This window comes from Equus asinus, chromosome 25, assembly GCF_041296235.1.
Source record: "Equus asinus isolate D_3611 breed Donkey chromosome 25, EquAss-T2T_v2, whole genome shotgun sequence".
NCBI lineage: Eukaryota > Metazoa > Chordata > Mammalia > Perissodactyla > Equidae > Equus > Equus asinus.
Genome location: NC_091814.1, coordinates 40,865,548 through 40,889,423, shown reverse-complemented (window position 1 = coordinate 40,889,423; position 23,876 = coordinate 40,865,548). Strand labels below are relative to the sequence as shown.

At 42.4% G+C, this 23,876-nt stretch overlaps 1 protein-coding gene across 1 annotated transcript in view; it reads left to right on the top strand.

Moving 5' to 3' along the window:
* Positions 1 to 23,557, top strand: part of RGSL1 (regulator of G protein signaling like 1) — a 63,712-nt gene extending 40,155 nt beyond the window's left edge. The window contains exons 10-21 of the mRNA XM_070497819.1: positions 782 to 887; positions 5,443 to 5,636; positions 7,026 to 7,143; positions 7,549 to 7,663; positions 9,531 to 9,660; positions 13,040 to 13,214; positions 16,205 to 16,343; positions 16,588 to 16,712; positions 18,942 to 19,051; positions 21,092 to 21,184; positions 22,256 to 22,322; positions 23,253 to 23,557. Of these exons, the coding sequence (XP_070353920.1) occupies positions 782 to 887; positions 5,443 to 5,636; positions 7,026 to 7,143; positions 7,549 to 7,663; positions 9,531 to 9,660; positions 13,040 to 13,214; positions 16,205 to 16,343; positions 16,588 to 16,712; positions 18,942 to 19,051; positions 21,092 to 21,184; positions 22,256 to 22,322; positions 23,253 to 23,289 (1,409 nt within the window). The 3' untranslated portion in view covers positions 23,290 to 23,557. The remainder of the gene's footprint in view (positions 1 to 781; positions 888 to 5,442; positions 5,637 to 7,025; positions 7,144 to 7,548; positions 7,664 to 9,530; positions 9,661 to 13,039; positions 13,215 to 16,204; positions 16,344 to 16,587; positions 16,713 to 18,941; positions 19,052 to 21,091; positions 21,185 to 22,255; positions 22,323 to 23,252) is intronic.
* The last annotated feature ends 319 nt before the right edge of the window (positions 23,558 to 23,876 follow it).

Sequence of the window (23,876 nt, the reverse complement as noted above, 5' to 3'; positions counted from 1 at the left end):
GAAGGAAGAAATTTTCCTTTACCCTTCTAGGTTCTTCTGAGTGGTCTAAAAATTAAATTGACATGAGACAGAATTACAGGAGAAAATGAAACAAAGTTTAATAATATGTATACATGGGAGAAACCCAGGAAAACTGAGTAACTCGCCAAAATGACCAAAGCCACCACCCTAAATATCATCTTCAGCTACAGAAAAAAAGAGGGTGTTGGGAATAGTGGTTTGGGACTGCAAAGGGGAGGAAGGCAATTCAGATGGTGATGCAAAAGCAAATGTTTCGTAAACAAGTTTGCCATGCCTTGCAGAGACAATGAGACATGGAGAAGACTTTGATCAAATGGGCCTTGCTAGGTTCCTCCCTGTCTACCTCACCTGGTTTATATTATATTATAGTTATCTATGGTGATAGCTCCTTTCTGGAACAGGCCTTCTATCTTAAATTTTTTCAGGCAGTTAAGGGGAAGGTCAAAGTTTCTTCCTGAGTCTTCTGTTCTTAAAAATAATCAAGCCAAAGAGACATTTTGGGGTAGCAAATTATGCTCCCTTACAGCCTAATGGCCAACAGACTTAGATAACAGAGCTTGGACTGATATTAACATCAGGAGTGAAAACCATCCCTAAGTCACCTCTTAGTACTAATGGCCTCAGATGGCAGCAGTTGTGGGACTGTGGTTTTTCCACATGCACTCAATGTATGATAAATGGCCTTGCTACTTTGTCCTTTCTTATTCTCTGCAGTGTCCTTTATAACATGGTATTCCCCAATTTTGTGATTTATCATTAGATTTTACAGTGGAAATTGTCAGAGAACCAAAGATACTTCCACCTTCATATAGGAAGATGTCTTTGTTTAAAAGAGTTGGTGCAAGGAAGCCTTCAGTAAGACCCAGGTAAGACATAGGATCTGGCTACAGTAACATCTCAAGGCACAAGTTCTCTTTAATCTCAACATCTCTAATCCTGAACTTACCTTTCTGTGGGAAGGTTTCCAGACTTTTTTCCACATATCATACATACATGCACAGACACACTTTGTATTTTAAATCATTATTCATTTTCTAAAGTCGGTACCTTGCAATAGATATTATACAATAACTTTTTTAACTTAACAAACTATTATGGATATCCCTTCATGGCAATGCATATAGGTTTACCTCCTTCCACAGTATGGATGTAGCATGATTTATTTAACTATATATTTTTATGGACATTTACACTATCTTTAAAATTTCATTGCTATAAATAGTACCACAATAGACATCTTTGTATATGTATCCTTGCCTATTTGTGTTTTTCTGGATTGTGTACTACTATGGTAGCTTCCTAACTGGTTCCTTACTTCATCTCTCTCTCCCTTATAATCAATCCTAGAGTCAGCCTCTGGTAAGTTCCCACTGATGGGCAAAGATTCTGTGGTCCTTTCTTTTAGGAGTACCCCCTCACCTTTCGTTCCACTTACCTTAGCACAAGTGCGACCTCACAAAAAATTCTCCACATATATGTCTTCTATGACTTTCCTCTCCTCTGACACTAAATCTCTAAAACATAACACCAAGCACTTACCATGTACTATTTTTTACTGCTCTTTATTTTTTAGGTATGTTTTCCACTTTCTTGACTATAATTTTCTTGTAAGCCATATCATTCATCCAGTCATTAATTTTTTTTATTCAGTAATTATCTACTAATGACTAGCTATATGGAAAATCCTCTTAAAATGATAGAGATATATTAGCAGATAGAAATTTGGTAGTCAAAGTCACTGGCAGAATACTTTGCATAGAGAAAGTTCTCAGAAGTATGTTTTCAGTTACTGATAACATCTATTGGGGGTGGTAAGTCCTCTGTCTTTCCTGAAGACTCTATATAGTTATTACTCCTCTTTAAGGAACTGAAATTATTCCTGGAGATTCAATCATTTATACCTTTGCTGTTCCTATTTGTACTACTCACCACTCTTCACTACATCTACAAAAATACCTATTTTCCAATTTAGTTGAGTATGAGTATCACAGAAGTCTTTTCTAAATCATGTATTCACAAGGTCATTAAATTCTAGAGGGAATATGCAGGGCCATATAGTCTAGCTTCAGTGAAAACCACAACAGAATGGCCCAGGGATACCAGAATTGCAACTCTCTTAAACCTTGTCCCTAGCCTTTTTTCAATGTAATAAACAGTTATTTATCATATAATGTGTCCCAGACCTTCTGTGAGTGCTAATGATATAAAACATAAGGCATAGTTCTTGCCTTTAATCTAATACATAACTAAATAAAATGTAAAGCTGACCTTAAAATCTTATGATAAAATGTTGGCTAATTACTGTGAGAGTGTGGTGGAAGGTGAAGGAAATTTTGAGTGAGGATTAGGAAATGGAGTACTAGAGGCAGCCCTGAACTGCATGTAGGAATTCAACTGCAAAGAAACGGTAGTATTTTGTGGGTAGGGCTAAAACTTCTAGCTGAAGAAATGACAAAAAGATATAAACTCATGAATATGAAAGCAGTAGTCAAAGACTTGAAAAGAGTCCAATGGTGTTAAGCAGAATGCAGAGGGTGAAGGGACATAAAACACAAGATCAGAAAGCTGGATTGAGATCAAATAACTGAAAGAAGGTCTTGAGTGAATTATTGAGGAATTTGTATTGATTAAATGGCAATGAGGATTCATTGGTATTTGTTGGAGCAAGGATAGCAGAAATGCTTGTTATATGGATTTTAAAAATATTACTTTGGCAGAAACAGCAATGATAGTATAAGGAGTAAGAGACTCAGGAACTGAAGACAGAAATAATAGTTGGAAGATTGTTACACTTGTTTAGGCAAGTGATATCAAAGGCCTGAAGTAAAAAGTGGGAATAGAAATGGAAGGGAAGATACAGATTTAAAATACAATGAAGAGGAAGAATCAGACTTCTGGAATGGTGGAGTAAGAACCACACAAATTTTCTCCTCATGAAAACAATGATAAGACTGGACATACCTGTCAAAAAATTCAGAACTCTATAAATTACGTTATCCAAAAATGTCAATTAAAAATAATTATTAGACATCCCCCTCAGCCCCCCACCCCCCCCCCAAAAAAAACCCACAGGAAAGTATGTCTTGTACACAGAGGGAAAAGAGCTATCAATAGAAACTATCTCTGAGTTGATTCAGATATTGGACTCAGCAAAGACTTCCAGGCAATGTGTCCAATGTACTAAAGGAAACCATGTTTAAAGAATTAAAGGAAAGTATGATGACAATGATTCATCAAATATAAAATATCAATAATAAGATAAAAATTGTAAAATAGAACCAAATAAAAATCTGCAGTTGAAAAGTACAATAACTGAAATGAAAAATTCACTAGAGAGAATCAACAGCAGATTTGGGTTGGCAGAATAATCAATGAACTTGAAAATAGCTCAATAGACATTATTCTATCTGAAGAAAAAAAGAGTAAAAAAACATAAACAGAACCTCAGAGACCTGAGAGATTTCACCAAGCACACCAACATACAAATAATGGGAGTCCCAGAAGGAGAGGAAAGACAGAGAAAGGGGCATAAAAATTTTTGAATATATAATTGTTGAATACTTTCCAAATTTGATTAAAACCCTTAATCAAGACATACAAGAAGCTTAGTGAACTCCAAGTAGGATAAACTCAAAGAGCTCCACACCTAGACACATCATAGTCAAACCACTGAAAAACAAAGTGAAAATCTTAAATGCTGCAAGAGAAAAATTGCTTATCATATTCAAGAGGACTACAACAAAATTAAAGTTTACTTCATATCAGAAAAAACATTGACCAAAGGTAGTGGGATGATATATTCAAATTAAACCCAAGGGAAGTAGAATGAAGTAAATAATAAATATTAGAGTAGAAACCAATAAAAGAGAAAGAAAAAATAGAGGAAATCCGGGCACAAGTAGGGTTTTTGTAAAGAGCAACAAAATTGATAACAGTTAGCTATACTGACCAAGGGGAACAAGTGAGATGACACAGATCACCAAAATCTGGATGGAAAGAGAGGACATAACCACTGACTCCACAGAAATTAATCAAATTGTATGGAAATTCAAGCAAGAAATTAGACAACTTAGATGAAATAGGTAAATTTCTAGAAATACCCAAATTTGTGAAGTTGACTCATGAATTAGAAAATGTGAATAAATCTGTAACAAGAAGAGAAACTGAGTTAGTAATTTAAAATCTTCTCACAGAGAAAAGTCTAGACACAGATGCCTTCACTGGAGAAATCTATGAAATATTCAAAAGATAAATAACACCAATAGTCTGTGAACCCTTTGAGGAAATTGAGGGAAAAGGAACCCTTGCTAACTTATTCTGTGAAGCCAGCCAGTATTATCCTGATCCCAAAGCCAAACAAATGTGTCGTAAGAAAAGAAAACTACAGACCTATATCCCTCTCCAATCTACATATAAAAATCTTCAAAAAAATATTAGCAAACCAAATCCAGCAACATATAAAAAGGATTATACAGCATGACCAAGTGGGATTTATCCCAGGAATGAAAAGCTGATTTAACACCCCAAAATCAATTAATGCAATATGTCATATTAATAAAATAAGGGAGAAAACTTCACCTGATTAACTCAATTGATGCATTAAAAGCATTTCACAAAATTCAACATCCATTTATGGTAAAAATTCTCAACAAAATTAGAATATAATGGAACCATCCTCTCCTGATAAAGGGCATATATAAAAACCTATAGCTAATGTCATACTTAATGAAATAAGTATATAAAGGAGGAAGAACAAGTTGGACAACTTGCAGGTGTGTGTGGAGAGGTTTAAATAATACCTATGAGATAAAGATGAGGTTAAAAATGGCAGTTGACATTTTAAAGTGGAGCTTATGGGAACTAAAGATATAGTTTCACTATATCAATGAGAATTGAAACCACTTCCTCATATCAATGAAAATTGAAACCACAGGGAGGCAGAGATGACCTAGCGGAAAAAAAGTCATAAGGAAAAAGTAAAGAAGATTCAAGATGAAACATTAGAGGCACCTGAGTTAAAGGAATAGTGAAAGAAGAAATCAACAAAGGAAATTTAGAAATATTGATCAATAACTGCTGATCATTCATGCTCTGCCTCACTGAAATGACTACCAATTAGGGGTTGCTTTGAATCTATAATGTAAAAAGAGGGTTTCCTTGAAAAAAAAAAATCCCCTTCAAGATATCTCTTCTCCTCTTCCATTGTGGTTGTCAAATGATTGGACCAAGCTCAGGACGGATACATAAAAGTTTAAATTTATCTCCAAGGAAATAAGAAGAGTAACCAATTCATTCACCCTGCTCTTCACACATGGCTAAAGGCCCACAGCCTGGGAGATGCCCTTCCCCATTCCCTAACTGGAGAAGAATCCAGGGTGACCATGCCCTTCTCTCCACCAATGATGCTTTCTTTTTTTCCAGAAACTTGACAGAAGTCCTTCTAAATACACAACACTTGGAGTTCTTCAGGGATTTCCTCAAAGAACGGAAGGCTGAAAGCCCATTGCAGTTCCTGGTAGCCATACAGAAGATCAGTATTGAGACAAATGAAAAGGTTTACAAGTCTCTCCTTGAAAATATAATCAAGACTTTCTTCCGTGGCAGAGTCTCTGCTGGTATGCATCCCCTCCTCCTGATACTGTTTCCTCCTCCATTTAGCATCTTATAAGAATAGTTTGGGAAAGAGCTTGTCTTATGTGACCCCCCCGAGAGAGCAGAACAGAGCAGCAGCCACGTGGGGTAGAGCTGACATAGTGAAAGCAGAGAAAAACAATAATGAATCCAAAGCATGATAGTAGGAAAAGAAACCAAGTGCAAGACTCTTGCACTTATATGTGAAATACATCCTCTTGTTTAACTTTATTCAACCCTGAAAATAAGATTTTATTTAATCCCTATAAGGTAGGGATAAATAGCTCCATTTTACTAATGAGGAAGGTGAAACACAGAGAAGTTAACAAATGTTCAGTTGGTAGAATTTGAATTCAAACTCAAGTCATTTGACCCTCCAATCTATTAGACTGGAGGTGGACACAAAAGAAAGAGCTGTATGCAAGGTTGCAGCGTCCATCACCCATGGGTTGTAAAGAGAGTTGTGCTAGGAAGGAAAACTCTCTCCCCAAAAATCTTTGTTTCGTAAGTTTTGTCTTGCTTTCTTGCAAGGGGCAAGAGGCTTAAGGCAGGAGGGTAAGTCTGACCCATATAAATTCATCTTGGCTGGAAGCAGAAGGTGCAAGTAAAGCATTGACCTATAATTCTAGAGGAAAACCAAGTGGGTGAGCATGGTTCCACCCTGGGGGGTAAACAAATCTACAACAAAGCAATAAAGATAAAGCCTCCTGTTTTGACACAGATGAACAGACAGGGCTTTTCTGTGTGTTTGTTTTTTGTTTGTGGTAAACCAAGATAAAGTTATTCATTTTTGAAAGTAGAAAAAGAGGTAAAATTGGCAAATCTTTACTTGGAAGAAATATTTATTTGTTGAGTCTCAGGGTATCAAGTTCTATACATCATTTTGAATGATGTAGAAGAGAAATGAGAGTATGCTGATCCTGTCCTTTATAAGTTTTCCTGTCTTGTTAATGAGCACAATAGTCTCTGAACACCCCGAGAATCATATTGCCCTTATGATGCTTATTTGTAATCTTGAACTCTATGCCTACCCCAGCAATTTAACTTTAATTCTTTACTCTTCTACTTTCTTCCTAAACCACAAACTTCAAACTAGCTGCAGAAATGAGTCCTTTATACATTTCTTTCCCCTTAAGCACTTATCTTTAAAATTTGCATGGAACTAAACCAGGAAAGTACTTGATCTACAAATACACTTGCACATAATGTTCGAAATATGCTTTTGAGGTTTTTCAAACAAATTGTGGAGAACTCCATCTAACTAAATTGAGAATAAGAGACTATAAGACTCTAAGATGAAGACAAAACCAGCTACCTCAGAAACGGTAGACAAGAAGATGATGGCTTTTTCTCCCTCTCTTGCATTTTTTTAGAAGAAATGCTGCAGTGCAATGCCCCTATTATCAAAGAAATCTCTCACATGAATACTGTCAGCACAACCACATTGTTAACGCTCCAAAGCTATGTCATGAAATCTCTGGAAGAAAAGTGGTGAGTATTGCTGGGTGAATGCAGTGATCCTTTCTGAAGCTGCTCATTGGTTTCTGAAAGTTACGTTACTCAAGGAGTCTCACAATCTATTCTCGAAGTTCACTGTCAGAGCCCGCCTACAAAAGAAAAGCCAAACTTATCTTGAACCCCCTACCTACATACACACACACACACACACACTCACACACACACACATCCTGTTCATTTGACTTAACAAGGAACGATACAGCAGAGGTCAAGAAGGACAGACGGATTGAAACGGTAAGATGTGCATTTCTGAGTATCTCACCCTTCTCCGATTCCCACTTCACCTGCCTCCAAAAGCTAAGATAGGTTTGCCTTGACTATTACCTTTTATGTGTCAGGCTTTTGACTTCTTTGATATTCTTGGTCTCCTTCTGGCAGGTTTAAAGATTACCAAGAGCTTTTCCCACCTTGCCATCCGGAGGGGGAACCTCACGTTCCAGTTTTGCCTAGGAAACCCTCAAAGGCAGTAGCAGTTTACCTACAGGAATCCCAGGTCAGTGAGGAAGACAGTGAGGATGAGACATTAGGAGCAAGAAAACCACTGCCTAGGCGTTGCTGGCCATACAAAAGAGTTTCACTGTTAGCCTATTTAATCACCAAGAACAACTGCTCTTTGAGGTAGGTTTTTAAACCCCCATTTTGCAAAGGAGGAATCTGAGACTCAACGAAATTGTTACAGTGGGAATTTAAAAAGAAATCTCTTTCTTCGTTATCTGTGATTAGAACCAATTGAGTGATTGGCACAGGGCTCAGATGCATGGAGATCAAAATGTCAATTTTTTTCCTGCTGAAAGCTAGCTTGGAGGACGTGGATTGGCCATAAAGACAAATGGTTTGATAATCTTCTCTGCACCCAAATTCAACTTGCTTACTCGTCCAATCATTGGCATCACAGAACAACTCAGGCCTCCACTTCCCCGGGTGAGCCCCTTACTGTATGACAAGGGGCAGGCCTGAACACAGGTGTCATGCAGACAAGCATCTCCCAGAGAGAGAATGCAAAGAGTTGAGAGCAAAGCATGCCCATTTCCTTTTCCAAACTTGTCAATTATCTAATTCATTCTTTATCCCCTGGGAGGAGAGAAAAAGAGAAGAGGAGACAGAAATGTTATTCAGGAAAGTCTCTCCATATGATGTGAGAAAAAAATACATTATTTAAAAATCCTTTTAAATAACCCCTTGCTCAATGTGTCTTAGATTTCAACTAGTATCAGAAGGATTGGGGCCCAACTCTGACTCCAAAGGTCAGGCTAAGATATCTCTGAAAATAGTGTCTATGGCCATTGATCCAGTACTCCTGATATGAAAGTGTGCTGCTTTGTCTTTTCTCGTTTTTATTTCCTCCATACATGAATCAATTCCATGTCCAGGTACCAAGAATGATCATGAAGCACATTAAAAAGAATCTGCACCCAGAACCAGGACAGTTTGTTTTAATTTCAGGTCTTCCTTGTTCTTAGATAAAAGAAGAAACCAACCGAATGTACTTAATCCCTCCTTTGCGCCAAGCGCTGCATTGGGGTTTACGTATATAATCACTGACCCTCATCACTACCCGTCAGCTGTTGTTTCTATTTTCCCTGTGGAGCCATCAAGACACAGGTCAAGTAGGTTGACCCAAATTACACGACGAGGGGAAAACTAGGCTCCAGGCTCAAAGTTTCTGATCCTAAATCCAGTGGGGTTTTTAACTTCACCACTGTTTACGTTGAGATTCCTCTCTGTAGAATGAGACAACTGAACTAGTTGATCAACAAGATTTTTTCTGGCTCTAAACATCAATTTCTCAGAGGGCAAATGAACTGGAGAATGGTCACTGGGTATCTATTAAGAAACGGATGAAGACACTTAAAAAATGCATTTGTGTGCGTGGGTGTGTGCTGTGTAAGAATGTGCATATAATTACATTTTTCTTTTTTCAATGCTTAGAAATGGTTCTACTCATTTCCTTATTTCTTCAACACGGCAGAATCTGCCTGAGCCATTATTCCCTTCTTCTGAGTCACACTCCTCTCTGTCCTCTGTTGCTTCCTGTTTTTAGCTCTCACACTGCCTCTCCCAATCTCAGCACCTCAAATCTTCACTGTTGAAAGACAATGGTAGAAGGAGCATTGCCAATGCCCGCAGCCACACCTGGTTGGAGCGGAATCTTCCGTCCACCAGCCACTTAGTCTGGAAAAGTTTACACCAGTTCTCTGACCTGAGTTTCCTCCCCTTTAAATTGGAGTTAAAAATTATTCCTTATAAAGGAGGTGTTATGAGGATTAAATGTAATGAATGTCAAGTTTCTGGCACATACAGACTCTCAGTGGACAGCAGCTATACTAATGAATAAGTCACATCCCTCTCTCTTTCCCCAGACGAGAGGCTGGCTGAGAATGATCAGCTTTATCAAGAGCTTTTGCAACTACCGCAGATTTATGTCTAATCCCAGCAAACGCCAGGAATTTGAAGACTATCTTCACTTAGAAGTACACAATAGCAAGGAAAGTAAGTCACATGTCTAATTTACCCCCTTTCCCTGTTGATGTTCCAGCCACAAGGGTTAGCCCAGATTAGAAGCTGCAAGCTTATTGCTTTGTGTCAAGCCTGTGTTAGCTGCAGTCTAGCAAGAACCCCAGGTCCTGGTGCAAAGCCAAGCCCAGGACTGCCTAGAGAGGACATGTGCCCAGTGGCTTCTGCTCAGGGAGCCAGAAAGGGTGAAGAATGACTAGTCTAAAGCACTGCGAGATCTTACATTCTGCAAACCTGTCTTTGTATCCTTTGTCCGTAGTATGGATTTATTCAACTACTGCATTCATTCGTTCATTCATTCATTGAACACACTTTGTGAGAATCCTCTATGTGGCAAGCGCTTTGCCAGGAGCTGGGGATAGAGTAGTGAACATGCAGCATAGGATCTTCCCTCATGGCACCTACGGTTTTGAGGGCAAGACAGAAGCTAAGAGCCACAGATGGTGGAGCCAGATTGCCTGGGTTTGAATCCGCCACTTTCTAACTGAAAGACCTTTCGAAAGTGACTTTGTGCCTTTTCCTCATCTGTAGAATGGAAGTAATAATTGTGCCTATTCCCTAGGGTTGTTGTGAGGATTAAGTGCGTTAATACATGTAAAGCACCTTGGAACATTCTGGGCAATAGTAAGGGCTATAAAAGGGTTAGCTAGTATTATTGCTAATATTATATAGTGGTGACAAGTGACCCCAATGATAATCACAGGGAGATCCTAATTAGTCAAGGGGGAGGATCCAGGAAGACTTCTCCCAGAAAATGACATAAAGTTGAGTTTTCAGGAACGAGCAACAAGATTTATTTTATTTATCCTAAAATAAGAAAGAAGACGGTGCCATTCAAGAACTGAAATCAGGCTAGTTGGACTAAAGATGAATGAGATGGGGAAAGCGCCTGAAATGAGACAGTAGGGATGGATAGCGACAGAGCTCATCTCTCTGATGACTTTTGAGCAGTTCTAACTCTCAGTTAAGGCTGTAAAACACAAATTTTGCAATTGTATGTTTCTATGAAATAAATTCCTCAGATGGAAGTAATGGGTAAATGGTTAAAAATAGTTAAATTTTGGCCCTCTAAAAACCTTGTGTCAATTAAACTCTCACCAACAGTATAAATGAGTGCAGATTCCTCACATTGTCACCAACGTGGGATATTATACATTTTTTTAAAACTGCCAATCTGGTAGATAAAAAATAATGTACCACTCCTATGTATTTTTAGTAATTGAACATCTTTATTGGTCATCTGCTGCCTTTTTTGAACTGTTTATGTCCTTTGTCTATTTTTCTATTGGAATTTTATTGTTATTATTATGTTTTCTAATGTGCAAAACGTTTTTGAACGTATGTTTTATCAACTGCTTCACAGCCAAACATTTAGAGTTTAGGAATATTTCTAGCTCTTTTGTTTCTTCTTTTAAATAAAATCAGCTCAAACCATTATGCTGCAGAATGTAGGAAGTCCAGTTTCACCCTCCTTCCACTTCCCACATCCCCTGCGTTGCCTGAGAGCCCAAGAACAGGGGTGCTTCTGCAGCTCAGGCGGAGATCTACCCGACCAGCAGTCTGCTTTCCATCGCTATAGTTTAGCTTTTTCTAGGATCATTATATCCTCCAATTAACTGACCCATTTATTATTATGAAAGGATCTTCTTTATCCTTGGTAATATTCTTTTCTCTGAAATCTACTTTTTCTGATGTTAGTCACTCCAGTTTTCCTTGTACTACTGCGTTAGCATATGTATCTTTTTCTATTCCTTACTTATGGCCCATTTATGGCTTACATTTAAAGTGCTTTTCTTACAGCCAGCATATAGCCAGATCTTGCTTTTAAAAAAACAAAATCAATCTGACAACTTTAGCCTAATTGAGAGCCGATTGTTAGATATTCAGGAATTTTGTGAGCAAGTTGACAAACCAACGATAGCTTCAGAAATCAATCATGGTGGGAGTGTTTACTATAGAAATCGACAAATAATACAAATCAGACTCTCCCTCCCCTACCACAGAGAGTCTACAAGCATCCACTGCTCCAAGATTTCTTGGGTGGGTTTAGCACCCTCTTTTCCTAAAATCCCTGACTATCATATCAACTTCAGCTGTTATCCAGACCTTTTTTTTCCTTTAAACTCAAATCTAAGTGATAAAAAAAGAAAGATTGTAAGATAGTAAGGAGGGACCTTATGTCTTGTTCAGTGCTATAACCCTAGCACCTAACACAGTGTCTGGGACATAAAAGGTGCTAGGTGTTTATTGAACGTTGAGGTGACCCTCCCATCCTATAGGTAACACTGCACTGAAAGGAATCCCATTTACACCATAGGGGGCACCACGTCCACATCAGTTATTCCTGAACAAATATCCAGAATAAATGATTTATGGGAGGAATAGTAAATTCTACAGCTGATTGACAATTTCCTTAAATCCAGCCAGGCAATTAACTAGGATCTACTTGTCAGATCTAACCCCGAACTGTTCTCTTCTCAGCCCTGAATCCCTATGAATGGATTTCTTCGGATATCCTAGTCAAGAAACTTTCTAAAATAAGTATCTTATTTTTCTGAGACACAATCCGAACCTTATGTACTCTCCTTTTTATTCCTGTCTCTTTTCTACTCCAGCTTCCTACCCTCTTTCCTTTCTTTAACGAACTTTTTTTTTTCTTTTTTTTAAGATTTTATTTTTCCTTTTTCTCCCCAAAGCTCCCTGGTACATAGTTGTATATTTTTAGTTGTGGGTCCTTCTAGTTGTTGCATGTGGGACACCGCTTCAGCATGGCTTGATGAGTGGTGCCATGTCCAAGCCCAGGATCCAAACCAGTGAAACCCTGGGCCACCGAAACTGAGCACGTGAACTTAACCACTCGGCCACAGGGCCAGCCCCCTGACGATCTTTCTCTTTGCTCTTCGTGTTTTGGCTTTTTCTTTGTGTTGCTTTCCCAGTTTACTTCTAAATTACTTCTCTGATAAACCTTGAATAATCAACATCAGGACCACACATTCCATTTTGAAGTCACATTTGCATATTTAGTCTTTGTAGAAATGTTAGGGATTAGCATAATTATAGTGTGATTATATTTCTATTAGACAAGCACCAGGAAAACGCCTTTCAATACTCAGTTGATTTTTTTTTTTTTTTTGGTATCTATGTTGTCATGCTATCTGATCAAATGGTTTTTTCAGCAATCCTTCAAGTTGAAGTAAATGATTGAGACTAATGGTAGGGAATCACTATGTCAATCAGACCAAAGGTGGGTCCACAGTTTTCTTTCTTCATTTTAGTTTTATGCCCAGGTCAGAGGCTTCAGGCTTAAGAGTGAGCTGCTCAAACTAGATGTGAATTGCCTCCTCTTCTCTTTCAGATCTCTCCCCATCACCAAACGTATCAGGACGCCCAGTCTCAAACCCCACAAATGTCCGGAGTGTGGACCCTGAAAATGGAGATATAGTGCTTTCGAAGCGACGTATATTTGGCCACAGGATTATCACTGTCAATTTTGCAGTCAATGATTTATATTTCTTTTCTGAAATAGAGAAGTAAGTTTTTCATCTCTCTTTCCCCCCATGGCTTTCCATTCTTAGTATCTCCCTGCAGACTGGAGTAGCCTATAAGTGGCACAGTGATTTCAGCCCTGCCAGGCTGAAAATCTCCATCTGAAAATCTCACTGAATGCTGTCACTCTATCCATTTCCGCCATTCTTTCCTTTGGGTCTGAAAAGCTCTTCAGTATTCTGGGGTTCCCAATATTGAAATGCACTTACTTATACCCAAGAAGGGGAGCACTTTTTTTCCTATTATTTATTAATATGATAGGGGTCCTCTTCTGTCGCACCATTGGACCAATAGTTCTTTAGTTAAGGCAAGGAATTATAATAATAAAAATTATGTGTGTGCGTGACATTAAACAGATGTTTTTAATTTAAAATATGTTAATGTACATTCACTCACCTGTCAAACTTTTGATATAAAGCCAAAGCCATTCCACTATTTGGAAGTCCACATATTTTTCTTATGTAAGCTATACCCTAAACGTTATCTACTAATTCCAATTTTTCTCTTCTTAAAGTGGAGTGAGAATTTAAAGGTTACTGCAAAGCAATTTAATCCTTCTGGATTTTTATACTCGTTTTTTTCAATGTTTTGAATTGACTTGCCACACCTAACTCAATAGCAATTTTCAAAAAGCAACTTGCCTTTATTGGAACATTCCAAAGCATTCCGATTTATTTTCACAGAAACAACAAATACCTTTTCTTTTCATGTTCAAATTTTGTCAATTTTCATAAATTGTGAATTATAGTAACAAGCACAACAGGCAAAAATATTGGGGAAGAAACATGACTAACTCAGTAAATATCTGCCTCAACTAGTTGGAGAAATGTGAGTGTACTGGAGAAGGGACCACCAGTGTGTACCGTCAGCGGGCCACAGGCATCAGTCAGTGTGCTTCCGGAAGTGCAGAGCACCTGGTCACTCAACACATCACTAGGGCATTTGGTTAAGATCTTCCACTGCCCCCAGTGAGGGATTTAGCTCAGGTCCACAAACACTTGTTGCTTGCTTTCTCTTTCTTGGCACTGAAGATACAAAAAACAACTAAGACATTGCTCTCTACTCTCCAAGATCCCATAGACGAATGAGGATGGCAGAAAAGACACACAAAAAAGTGAGGAAGTGGGTTGATAGGTGCTATGGACAAGTCAGGCCCAGGAAGTGCATTTAGACAGACAAGTGAGTCCTCAGGTATGATTTCTTGGGAGACTGGTAGCTGAATTTTGAAGGATGAGTAGGGGCTAGTGAGATTAAAAAAAAGTGTGAAAGGAGGAGGCAAGTGAGGAGCAGAAGAAATACCAGAATGAACAGCCTCTGCAGCTCCAAGTCCCGTCGCCGTTGTCTCTGCTTTCTCCCTTGCCCTCTACAACCTGTTCTCTGCCCAGCGGCCGGAGCAGCCTTTTAACAGTGTAAACCAGATTATATCACTCTCCTGCCTAAAATGTTCCGGTGGCTTCCGATTACCACTGGAATAAAGTCCAAATGTCCTCCCATTGCCTAAAGGGCTCTGCAGGAGCAGGACCTACCTACAGCTGGGAGCTCACCTCTTGCTCCTCCCTGCTTGCCCCTGCTCCGGCTCTGAGGCTCCACTCTGCGCCGCCCGCGCCCCTGCTCAGCTGCTGCCTGCTTCAGAGCCCCTGCACCTGCTGCTCCCGCTGTGGGAAGAAGCCCCAGCCCTCAAGTCTTCAAGTGACTGTCTCTTTCTTTCTCTTTGTTCCAGTCTCAGTGCCCATCCCCTTCCCAACCCCCCTTCTGTTGTCTTCATAGCACTCTACTGGGTATTTAAGGATTCGTTTGTTTACTTATAAACTCCTTCCCCTCTTTGATTTGTGAGCTCCTGGAAACCAGGACTCTGTTTACAATGTTCACTGCCGACCCCCTGCTCCCGGAACTGTGCCTGGCACAGAGTAAACCCTTAATAAGTGTCCACTGATTGAATAAAGGCATGGATATGCAAAACAGGCTTATAATGGGGGCTGGCCCCGTGGCCGAGTGGTTAAGTTCGCGCGCTCCGCTGCAGGCGGCCCAGTGTTTCGTTGGTTCGAATCCTGGGCGCGGACATGGCACTGCTCATCAGACCACACTGAGGCAGCGTCCCACATGCCACAACTAGAAGGACCCACAACGAAGAATATACAACTATGTACTGGGGGGCTTTGGGGAGAAAAAGGAAAAAATAAAATCTTTAAAAAAAAAAAAAAACAGGCTTATAATGGGAAAACCGTGGTTACCAGGTATGTAAAATAGTTAGGATTTAAAATGGCCTGAGGGAAGTAAGCTGTGTACTTAAATCGAGAGAAGGTATAACTGAGAGATACTTGATAGTTAATAAAAGAATACGTTGCTGGGAGACAGAGTACAAGAGGGGTTACCAGGGGCCGGGGGAGATGAGGAATGGGAGTTAGTGTTTAATGGGTATGGAGTTTTAGTTTGGAAAGATGGAAAAATTTCTGGAGATGGATGGTGGTGGTGATTATATAACAATGTGCATGTACTTAATGCCACTGAACCAGTTAACAATGGTTACACTGGTAAATTTTATGTTATATATATTTTACTACAACAAAAAGAATTTTTAAGAAAAGGAATATGTTGCTTCCAAGAGTAGTGGTAATTGTGAGAGGGTCAGCACAGGAGGGGAAAGAAAGAGCAAGACAGCCCTTGGCCCTTGCAGTAGTCAGAGGCGAAACTGGGGCAGGGGCTGGGATGGGTAAAGAGGAGGGGATGGGCTAAATAAGGGAGTTAGTGGTACAGAAATACACTTGAAGAAGCACTTAGCATATTATCTGACATGTGGTTGTCACCCAATTGGTATTTGATGATGGATGAATTATGATTGACTGAATGAAGTCACAACCTGGCCCAGGATTGGCCCTGTCTCTTTTAGGCCAGAAAGAGGTCTGGGCTAGCCACCCTATTTAGTCACTGCTTTCATCTTCTCCTTGCTAATTTCCTACTTCCTGCCTCTTTTTAGATTTAACAATTTGGTGAGTTCATCTCAGGTGCTACTGTTCAACGGGGCATACAACGAGAATGATGTGATCCTCCTGAGGTCCAAAATTAACATCATCCTAAAGCTATTCTTGCATTCTGAGATCCCTCCAAGGCTGAGGGTAAGAGGGACTCCCGCTCCTCTCTGGCCTTTTGCCAAGAAGCATTTCCCCCACAAGAATCCTGAAAGCTAGTTGTCAGGTACTTCCTAAGTCGTGGGTCAGCCAGATGTCCTTTACCTAGCAGCCCCATGAAAAGCTTCTGCCTTCTGGGGAGGGGGTGGTCTTGAAGGTCCTGGGGGGCCAAGAGAGGTTTTCTGCCTTCCTTGGAGCCTCTGCCAGTGACAGGCTCCCATTCTTTGGATAGGTGAATATCTCTGACTCCCAGAGGGATGCCATCCTTGCTACCATTGCAGAGGGCCACCTAGATCGGAACACCTTCCACGGGGCTGTCATGTCTCTCTTCCCCGTCATTATGTACTTCTGGAAAAGGTAACTATCTCCCCTCAGCCGAGGACCACGAGGTCAGGAAAACACGTTTGACTTTCTAGAGAGTTTTCTGTCTTCCTCTAGCCCTCTGTTTCACAGTCTCTAGTTTCGTGGGAACTGAGAGGGTGCATTCTTATTCTCCTCGCCGCCCTCCATCCCTCACACTCTCACACTGAACACTGAATCAGAGGATGGAAGGCCAAGTAAGACTGGGGATCAGAATGCCTGCTTCCCGTCTCTTCCCTGTACTTGCTTGGAACAAGGGCGTTAGGTTTTCTTAGGTGTAGATTCCTCGCCTAAGGGTGAGGGTGGACCCCAGCTACTTGGGGAGAGGTTCTGTCGAGGCTAACACAACTATGCTAGTGCTTAACAAGCCTCATGGAAGCAGCAAAGCCAGAAAAGTTTTGCTCTGTTAAGGCCAGATCCCATACTTACTGCCAAAGGCACAGTTGCTAGATATTTCAGTTTTCAAGAGGAGCTAGAAATTCAGATTTTTGGTGTCATATTTCCCAAGGTTAAAGTGGCAAATGTGGCAATTAACTCGAAACAAAAACATGGTGAGGAAGCCGGGAAGGCCAAAAAAATAAAACGAAAACCAACAAAATCTCTGCATGACAAATGCAAGCCGTGTGGTCCGCCCGTTCCTGATCTTCCTGTCCAGGTGTGGGCTGAGAGTCTGGCCTAGGTTCTCTCAGCTGGTTCCTTACTCCTGTGGTCCACAGTGGCGCCAGCTCACATCTTCCACATAGTGAATGGCAGTGCCCTGTATGATGGTGACCAGAGGACAAGTGGCTGCAGTGTCCCCAGACCAGGCTAATTGGGATATTTAGATTATTATGTGAGTCCAGCTCTTTGGGGCTCCCCTCTCCCAAACACACACAAAAAGTTACTTTATGAAAATGGAAGTGTAAAGATTACTTACCAATCACCAACCTTTACTTTAAAATCTCTAAGATAATTATTTAATACAGGATCCAAGGAAATACAAAAATCTAAGTTTGAGATAACCAGATCAGCCTTTTGAACACCAGCTGCTATCTAGCACTTAATTCGAGACTGGATTCTAGTTCTCCACACCAGAACTTAGTGGGAATTCATCCTGAAACTTTCTGGAGGACCAGGAATCTCTGGGAAATATATTCTGCTCCTGGTTTGAGTCAGCACTCAGCTTTCTCTCATGCCTCCTTAGAAAGTATAGGGATGCTTCAGACAGGCTTTGAATCCCTAATCCTCGTGCAGCTGGCTCTTTATCTGCTTTCCTATATACTACAAAGAGTTTTATGTTGTGCACTGTGCCCATGTATATTATCTCAGATGAACCTCTCGACAACACTGTGAGGTGGGTAGGGCAAAGCATTATTGTCCCTATGAGGAAACTGAGGTTCAGAGTGGTTAAGGGACTTGCCAAGGATCACTTGGTAAACGGTAAAACCGGGATTAGAAACCAGGTCTCTTGGCCTCTTAAGCACCATAGAGAATGCATCCGTAGCATGTTGGGAGGTCTATGATGGGAGGGAGACCCAGTTTAGCTAGTGGAATGGGAGAAACCAACTGTGATCAAATAGAGTCCCTCTTGGGGAGGGGGAAGGAGGGCAGCAGTCAAGACCACCAGAGTCAAGTCAGGAAAAAAAATAAATGCAGTCTCAGCCAAGACCAATGTCCAAGGGGTCCAATCCAAGGGGTGAGGGATAGCAAGGGTTTAGGGACCAGGGAGGAAGAGACGGAGAGTGTTGCGAGGGCTTCTCAGGTTGCAGTGAGTATGTGAGTCTGAGTTCATGTGAGGAACCAGGGTCTACTCCAGGGAAGAGGCTGTTGGGAGTAAGGTGAGGGGGTCACAGCTCTCAGTAAGGAATAGGATGGAACTCGGGGATCAGGAACTGAGAGGAGGCCAGTCAGATGGTCTGGCTGCAGCATCTCACAGTCTGATGATGAAGCGAGCACCCCAGAGGTTAACCCCACCCCAGGTTTGGGTACAGCAGGCTTTTTACAGACTCTGTTCACTGGTGATTCCAGAAGGAAGTCCCAAGATATTGCCCATGCCAAGCCCTCACTGGAGCTGGGCCTGGACAAAGAGGAGGCCTCAGAAGAAGGGCCACTCTGAGGCCAAGCGCTCTCCTCTCCTCTGTTGGACACCCCACTCTCTGAGAGGACTAGTCCTAACCTGGTTCCCTTGTGTTCTAGCCCCTGGGCTGGTGATTTTCTCCCTGTGACCAGAAGCCATTCTTCTCACAGGTTTTGTTCCTGGAAGGCAAACCGCTCTTACTTCCAGTACAGGGGGAAGAAGTTAAAGGACATAAGAATTCCTCCTAAACCTGTGTACAAGTACCCTCCTTGGAGTGGAGGTAAGTTCCACCATGACCCACAGCCCCATTCTCTAGCACACAAGACTCATGAAGGCAAAGTGAGGGCCAAAAAGGACCAGCTGAAGACTTCACAGAGGGTGTTTGCTGGAGGGATAGGCATCTTGTTAACTTGGCCCTCAGAGAAGCATTAAAGTATATTTACCTGTGGCTATCAGTGCTAGCAAAAGGGTACCCACCCATGCACTGCTCCCCAGCAGGACCTCCCAGGATGCCTCTGGGTGTGTGGGTCACAGTGTCCACAGTGCGTAAATGGAGCTGGTGACCTGCTTTATGGCTGTTGACGAGCCCCGGCTCCAACTGTCTCCATTCACCCTACCATTTGAAAAGCATCTATTTTAAAGTGTTAAATGAGAAAATAGAAAAGTGGATGCAGATATATAAGTGGATATATAGAGTTTTTATGAAAGCATGGGAAAGAACTTAGAAGTAAACATCAAGTGTTAATAGAATTATCTCTGGGCGGGGTGATTATGAGAGGCTTATATATTTATTGTTAACATATTATTAATTATACTTTATTAATGTATATTATTTATATATTGTGTATTAGTAGTATATTTATAAATAAATAGTAAGTATATATATATGTGTGTGTTTTCTCAGCACAGAGCAGTTAAACTCAGTCCCTTTCCCGGCACCTGCGCTGGGATCGGTACCCGAGCAACAGGGAGCTTTACCGAGAGGGAGGAGGGTGCACAGGGCACTGCCTGGCGATGGCAAGGCTGGATGTCTCTGCAGTGGAAAGTTCTGGGAACCAAAGAGAACAGATCTATGAATCTGGGAACAGTACTAGCGTCAGAACAAAATATAGAGATAGAGCAGAAGTCTTAAAAAGAGCAGCCCAGAGGCCGGCCCGGTGGCGCAGCGATTAAGTTCACACGTTCTGCTTCGGCGACCTGGGGTTCACTGGTTTGGATCCTGGGTGTGGACATGGCACCGCTTGGCAAGCCATGCTGTGGTAGGCGTCTCATGTATAAAGTGGAGGAAGACGGGAATGGATGGTAGCTCAGGGCCAGTCTTCCTCAGCAAAAAGACGAGGATTGGCAGCACATGTTAGCTCAGGGCTAATCTTCCTCAAAAAAAATAAATAAATAAAAGAGCAGCTCACAGTCCCATGATGGGGCTGAGCATTCTGTTGTTTCAGCTCAAACCTGCTCAATTCTCATGCCTATTTTCCCAGATACTTACCCCCGCCCCCACTCCAGCCCCCAAAACAAGCATCCTACTGCCTACTTGGAGTTCAAACAAGGGCCCTTGAGACCTGAATCCATCTCTGGTTTGCCTGAATGGTCGAAGAAGCAACTCAGGCCGGCTGTTGGGCCCAGCTCCTGCCCCTCTGAGAGGGTCCTCACCTTAGTAAGCAGCAAACCACTGACCTCCCTGGCTGTAGCCGCCCGGATGGGCAGTGAACGTTGTTCGTTGTCATCATCTCTGCCTTGTGAAATGTTGCATCAGCAGACAGAAATCAGCAATCTTTTCAGTACACGGGGCAAAATGTCCCTGTGGGTGCAAGGGCTTATTTAGGAGGGGGGTTGGAGGTAGGGAAGAGGAGGGGTAAGAGGAAAAGGAGCAGAGGAGTGGCAGGTGGCAGGTGGTGGGGGGGGGGGAACCATACTCCCTCAGAGCACCAATAAAATGCCCTTTGTGGTAGCTAAAGAGCCTCAGCCTTCGGCTCGTTTCCTGTTGCTGAGCTCCAGGGAAGTAAATCCCCAAATCTTTTCTGGTGTCAGAAGTTGGAAAAGGGCAGCAGGATGCCCTGAATTAAGAGGTCAGGCCATTGGGGTTGCAGGCCTGGAGAGTCATCATGTAGGAGCTGAGGGCTCTGGAGCATCTTGCTTTCCCTCTCTCAGCCTCGGACCCTGAATCTCAATACAGAGGTTTGAGTTTAGGTCAGGTCTAGCATTTACATCCTGTAATCCAAGGAAATGTGAAACCGGAGCTTTCTTACTTACATAGCAAGATTTATTTTGTGGGGTGTCCCTGTAAGGGTTTTTAATGCTCCCCTTCCTTCTTCCCCAGGAGACCACGCCATCTTAAGATTCACCTTGCTCAGAGGTGTTGAGTGGCTGTGGCCTCAGCCGCGGGAAGCAGTAGCAAGTTCAATCCAAAACTGTGAGTTGGAGTTGGAACCCCACTGATCTTAACAGTCCACAACTCAATTAGAGGACAACTCTAAGGCCAGCTTGGCCAATTCCTTATTGACCGCAAGGAGACTGAGACCTCCCCCCAAAATGTGAAGTGACTTGCTCAAGATCACACAGCTCCTGAGTGACAGAGATGGCATGAGAAGCAGGTCTCCTGATTGTCCTTCCAGGGCTCTGAGCACAGCTCTCATTTGAATAATCGTGTCTTCTTGATTCTTTTATATCCTCTTGCAGGGGTGCCTAAATCTTCTCTATATCCCCACTGGCTCCTCTGCCCGTTTCCAGGCACAGTGTGTGATCTTTATTAAGAGACAATCATCACACCCCACTCTTCCTTTCCCCTCCCACCGAGAGCACCTGCTGGCTGGAACAGGACCTCCTGCTTCTTGGCAGCTCCTGCTAGTGGTCTTCTCATCCCTGTGAATAACACTCTGGTCCCTGCCCCCATACTGAGGCCACGTTATATCCTTTTTCTTCCCCATCTTCATCTTCAAGGGGTCAACCCCATTCCCAAGCACTAACCCTGCCGTCATTTCCACGTGGTTTCTCCCAACAAGCCTTTCCTTTCTATCCCAGTTGTCAGCTTCTATTGCCAGGTTGGGGATGCTGCGTCTCTGCTTCTTGCAGGCGTGAAATGCCAGCTTGCCTGGCCTGCCCATTTGCATATGTTCCTTTGTTGTTTAATGGGGAGGCCACAAGGAAACATTGCCCATGATCCATGGAGTCCAAACAGCCCTAGAGTCTTGATTCTAGGGTTCATCCGGCCTAATCTCCCAATTTTGCATCCCTGAGTCTATGGGGTTGGCATCATGAACTTTGCATCCAGATGAAATGTCTCCCGGGACAAAAAATATGGCAGCATCCAGACCAGGTCTCCTGAATGTCCCTGGAGCATCACTTCTTCACCCTCACTTCCCAACTCCATCCCTGGAAGTGTTCCCTGGACACTGTCCTGGGACGGTCCTCCCCAGGCTGGGGGCCTCCAGGGAGTGTCTGTGCCTTGAGTTCTGATGCAGTTTTTCTCTGTATTTGTCTTTAGCTTCATCTACCAACCTCACCCAGTCAAGACACGTGCTGTCCTCCGTGCAGCTGTATCCTGTCCCAGGGTAGGCATGAGCCGAAGTCTTCTTCATCAGTTCAGAGCTGCTGTGCCCAAGTGTACACTGAGAGATGGGGAAGAAACTCCCCAGAGACCCAGCTCCACATCCTGACACTCCTCAGTACATAGAACCAAGAAGTTGAGCTTGCTGCTTCTGGAGAGGCCTGTAGTCTGGGAAGTTAGGGAAAGGTTTCTCTGTGGGTGTCCTTGCCCACCTTGAACCAGAATGGGCAATTTTAGGAAGTCAGAGCCCCTGACCCATCTTCCAGTAGAACACTATTGCTGGGGGAAGTGTCCCAGATGATCTTTTATTGCCAGCTTCCCTCATACTCCAGTCCTTCAGATGGACTCCAGCATAAGATGGGAAAGAAAGAAAAGCTGGTCTTCTCCTTGGCAGGATATTGGCAATAAGAACAGAAAGGATCTGAGCCTGTCAAAATCTGACTCAGCCTAACTCACTCTGTACAAGCATCAAAGTGAGGCTGATGCTAAGTTAGGGTTCTAGGAGTATTCCCAGGGGTCATGGAAACCACAGCTGTGCAGTGCCAAAGTGCTGCTTGAAGGTCAGGGTTATAGACAGCAGCCTCTGTAAGTGGCAGGCTTGGCTTCCACACCAACCATGCCGCCTTCTCAGACTGCTGCAAGTCCAACCGGGGCCTGGAGCTGCCCAGGTATAATTTGCCAGTGCTGGTGCCTGGAAGACAACTCAGGGACTCTGATGCTCTTTGCACAGAAAGGCAATGCGTGGCTTCAGAGGTTACAAGCTCTTGGGAAGTGAGGTGAGCGTAAGAATGCAAGGGGCCCAATCTTGAAGGCAAAGGGTTTTGGTTTGGGCCATTACCATTCCTAAAGGGAATGACAGCAACAAACCAGCAGAGGACACGATGCCAGCTGTCTCATCACCATTGTGTAACTGGCCACTCCTCTCTTCCTTCAGACGAAAATTACCCGGTTCCAAAAAGGAAAAGAAATAAGCAAGTCAGGCCCCCAACAGAGGCACATCATCTCTCAGAAGCATCCTAACACCAACAGAACTTTTCTGGTCAGAAGTGAAATGCCCTGGCGCCATCTGCCTTGGAAAGATCAATGGGGTGACAGCCCAGACGTGGCAGAACCGGACGGCAGTGGGTAAGATGTGGGCAGAGAGCATGAGCAGAAGTACCTCTGCCTTCCCTGAGCCTGGCAGTCCTTCAGAGATGACTTTTCCACAGTGGGCATGTAACAGAACACAGTACTCTTGGGGTCAGGAGACCTGGGTTCTCCTCTCACTCTGCACCTGCATGGCCTTGAGCAAATTCCTGGCTCAGAGTTGTTGAATAATCCCATGACAAATGTAGGTAGATGGTATGGAACACTCTGGGAAGCAAGGTGCTGTTTGTATCAGCAGTGACAGATGGGGTCTTTTAGTGCTAGGATCTCCCATATGGACAATGATTCACACCCACTGTCTCAGCAAACCCTCAGCACCCTGTGAGTAACCATGTCGGAAATAATTTATTTTTAAACGGATAAAGAAACTGACACACACAGAGGGTAAGTGACTTTCCCAAGATCACTAGGT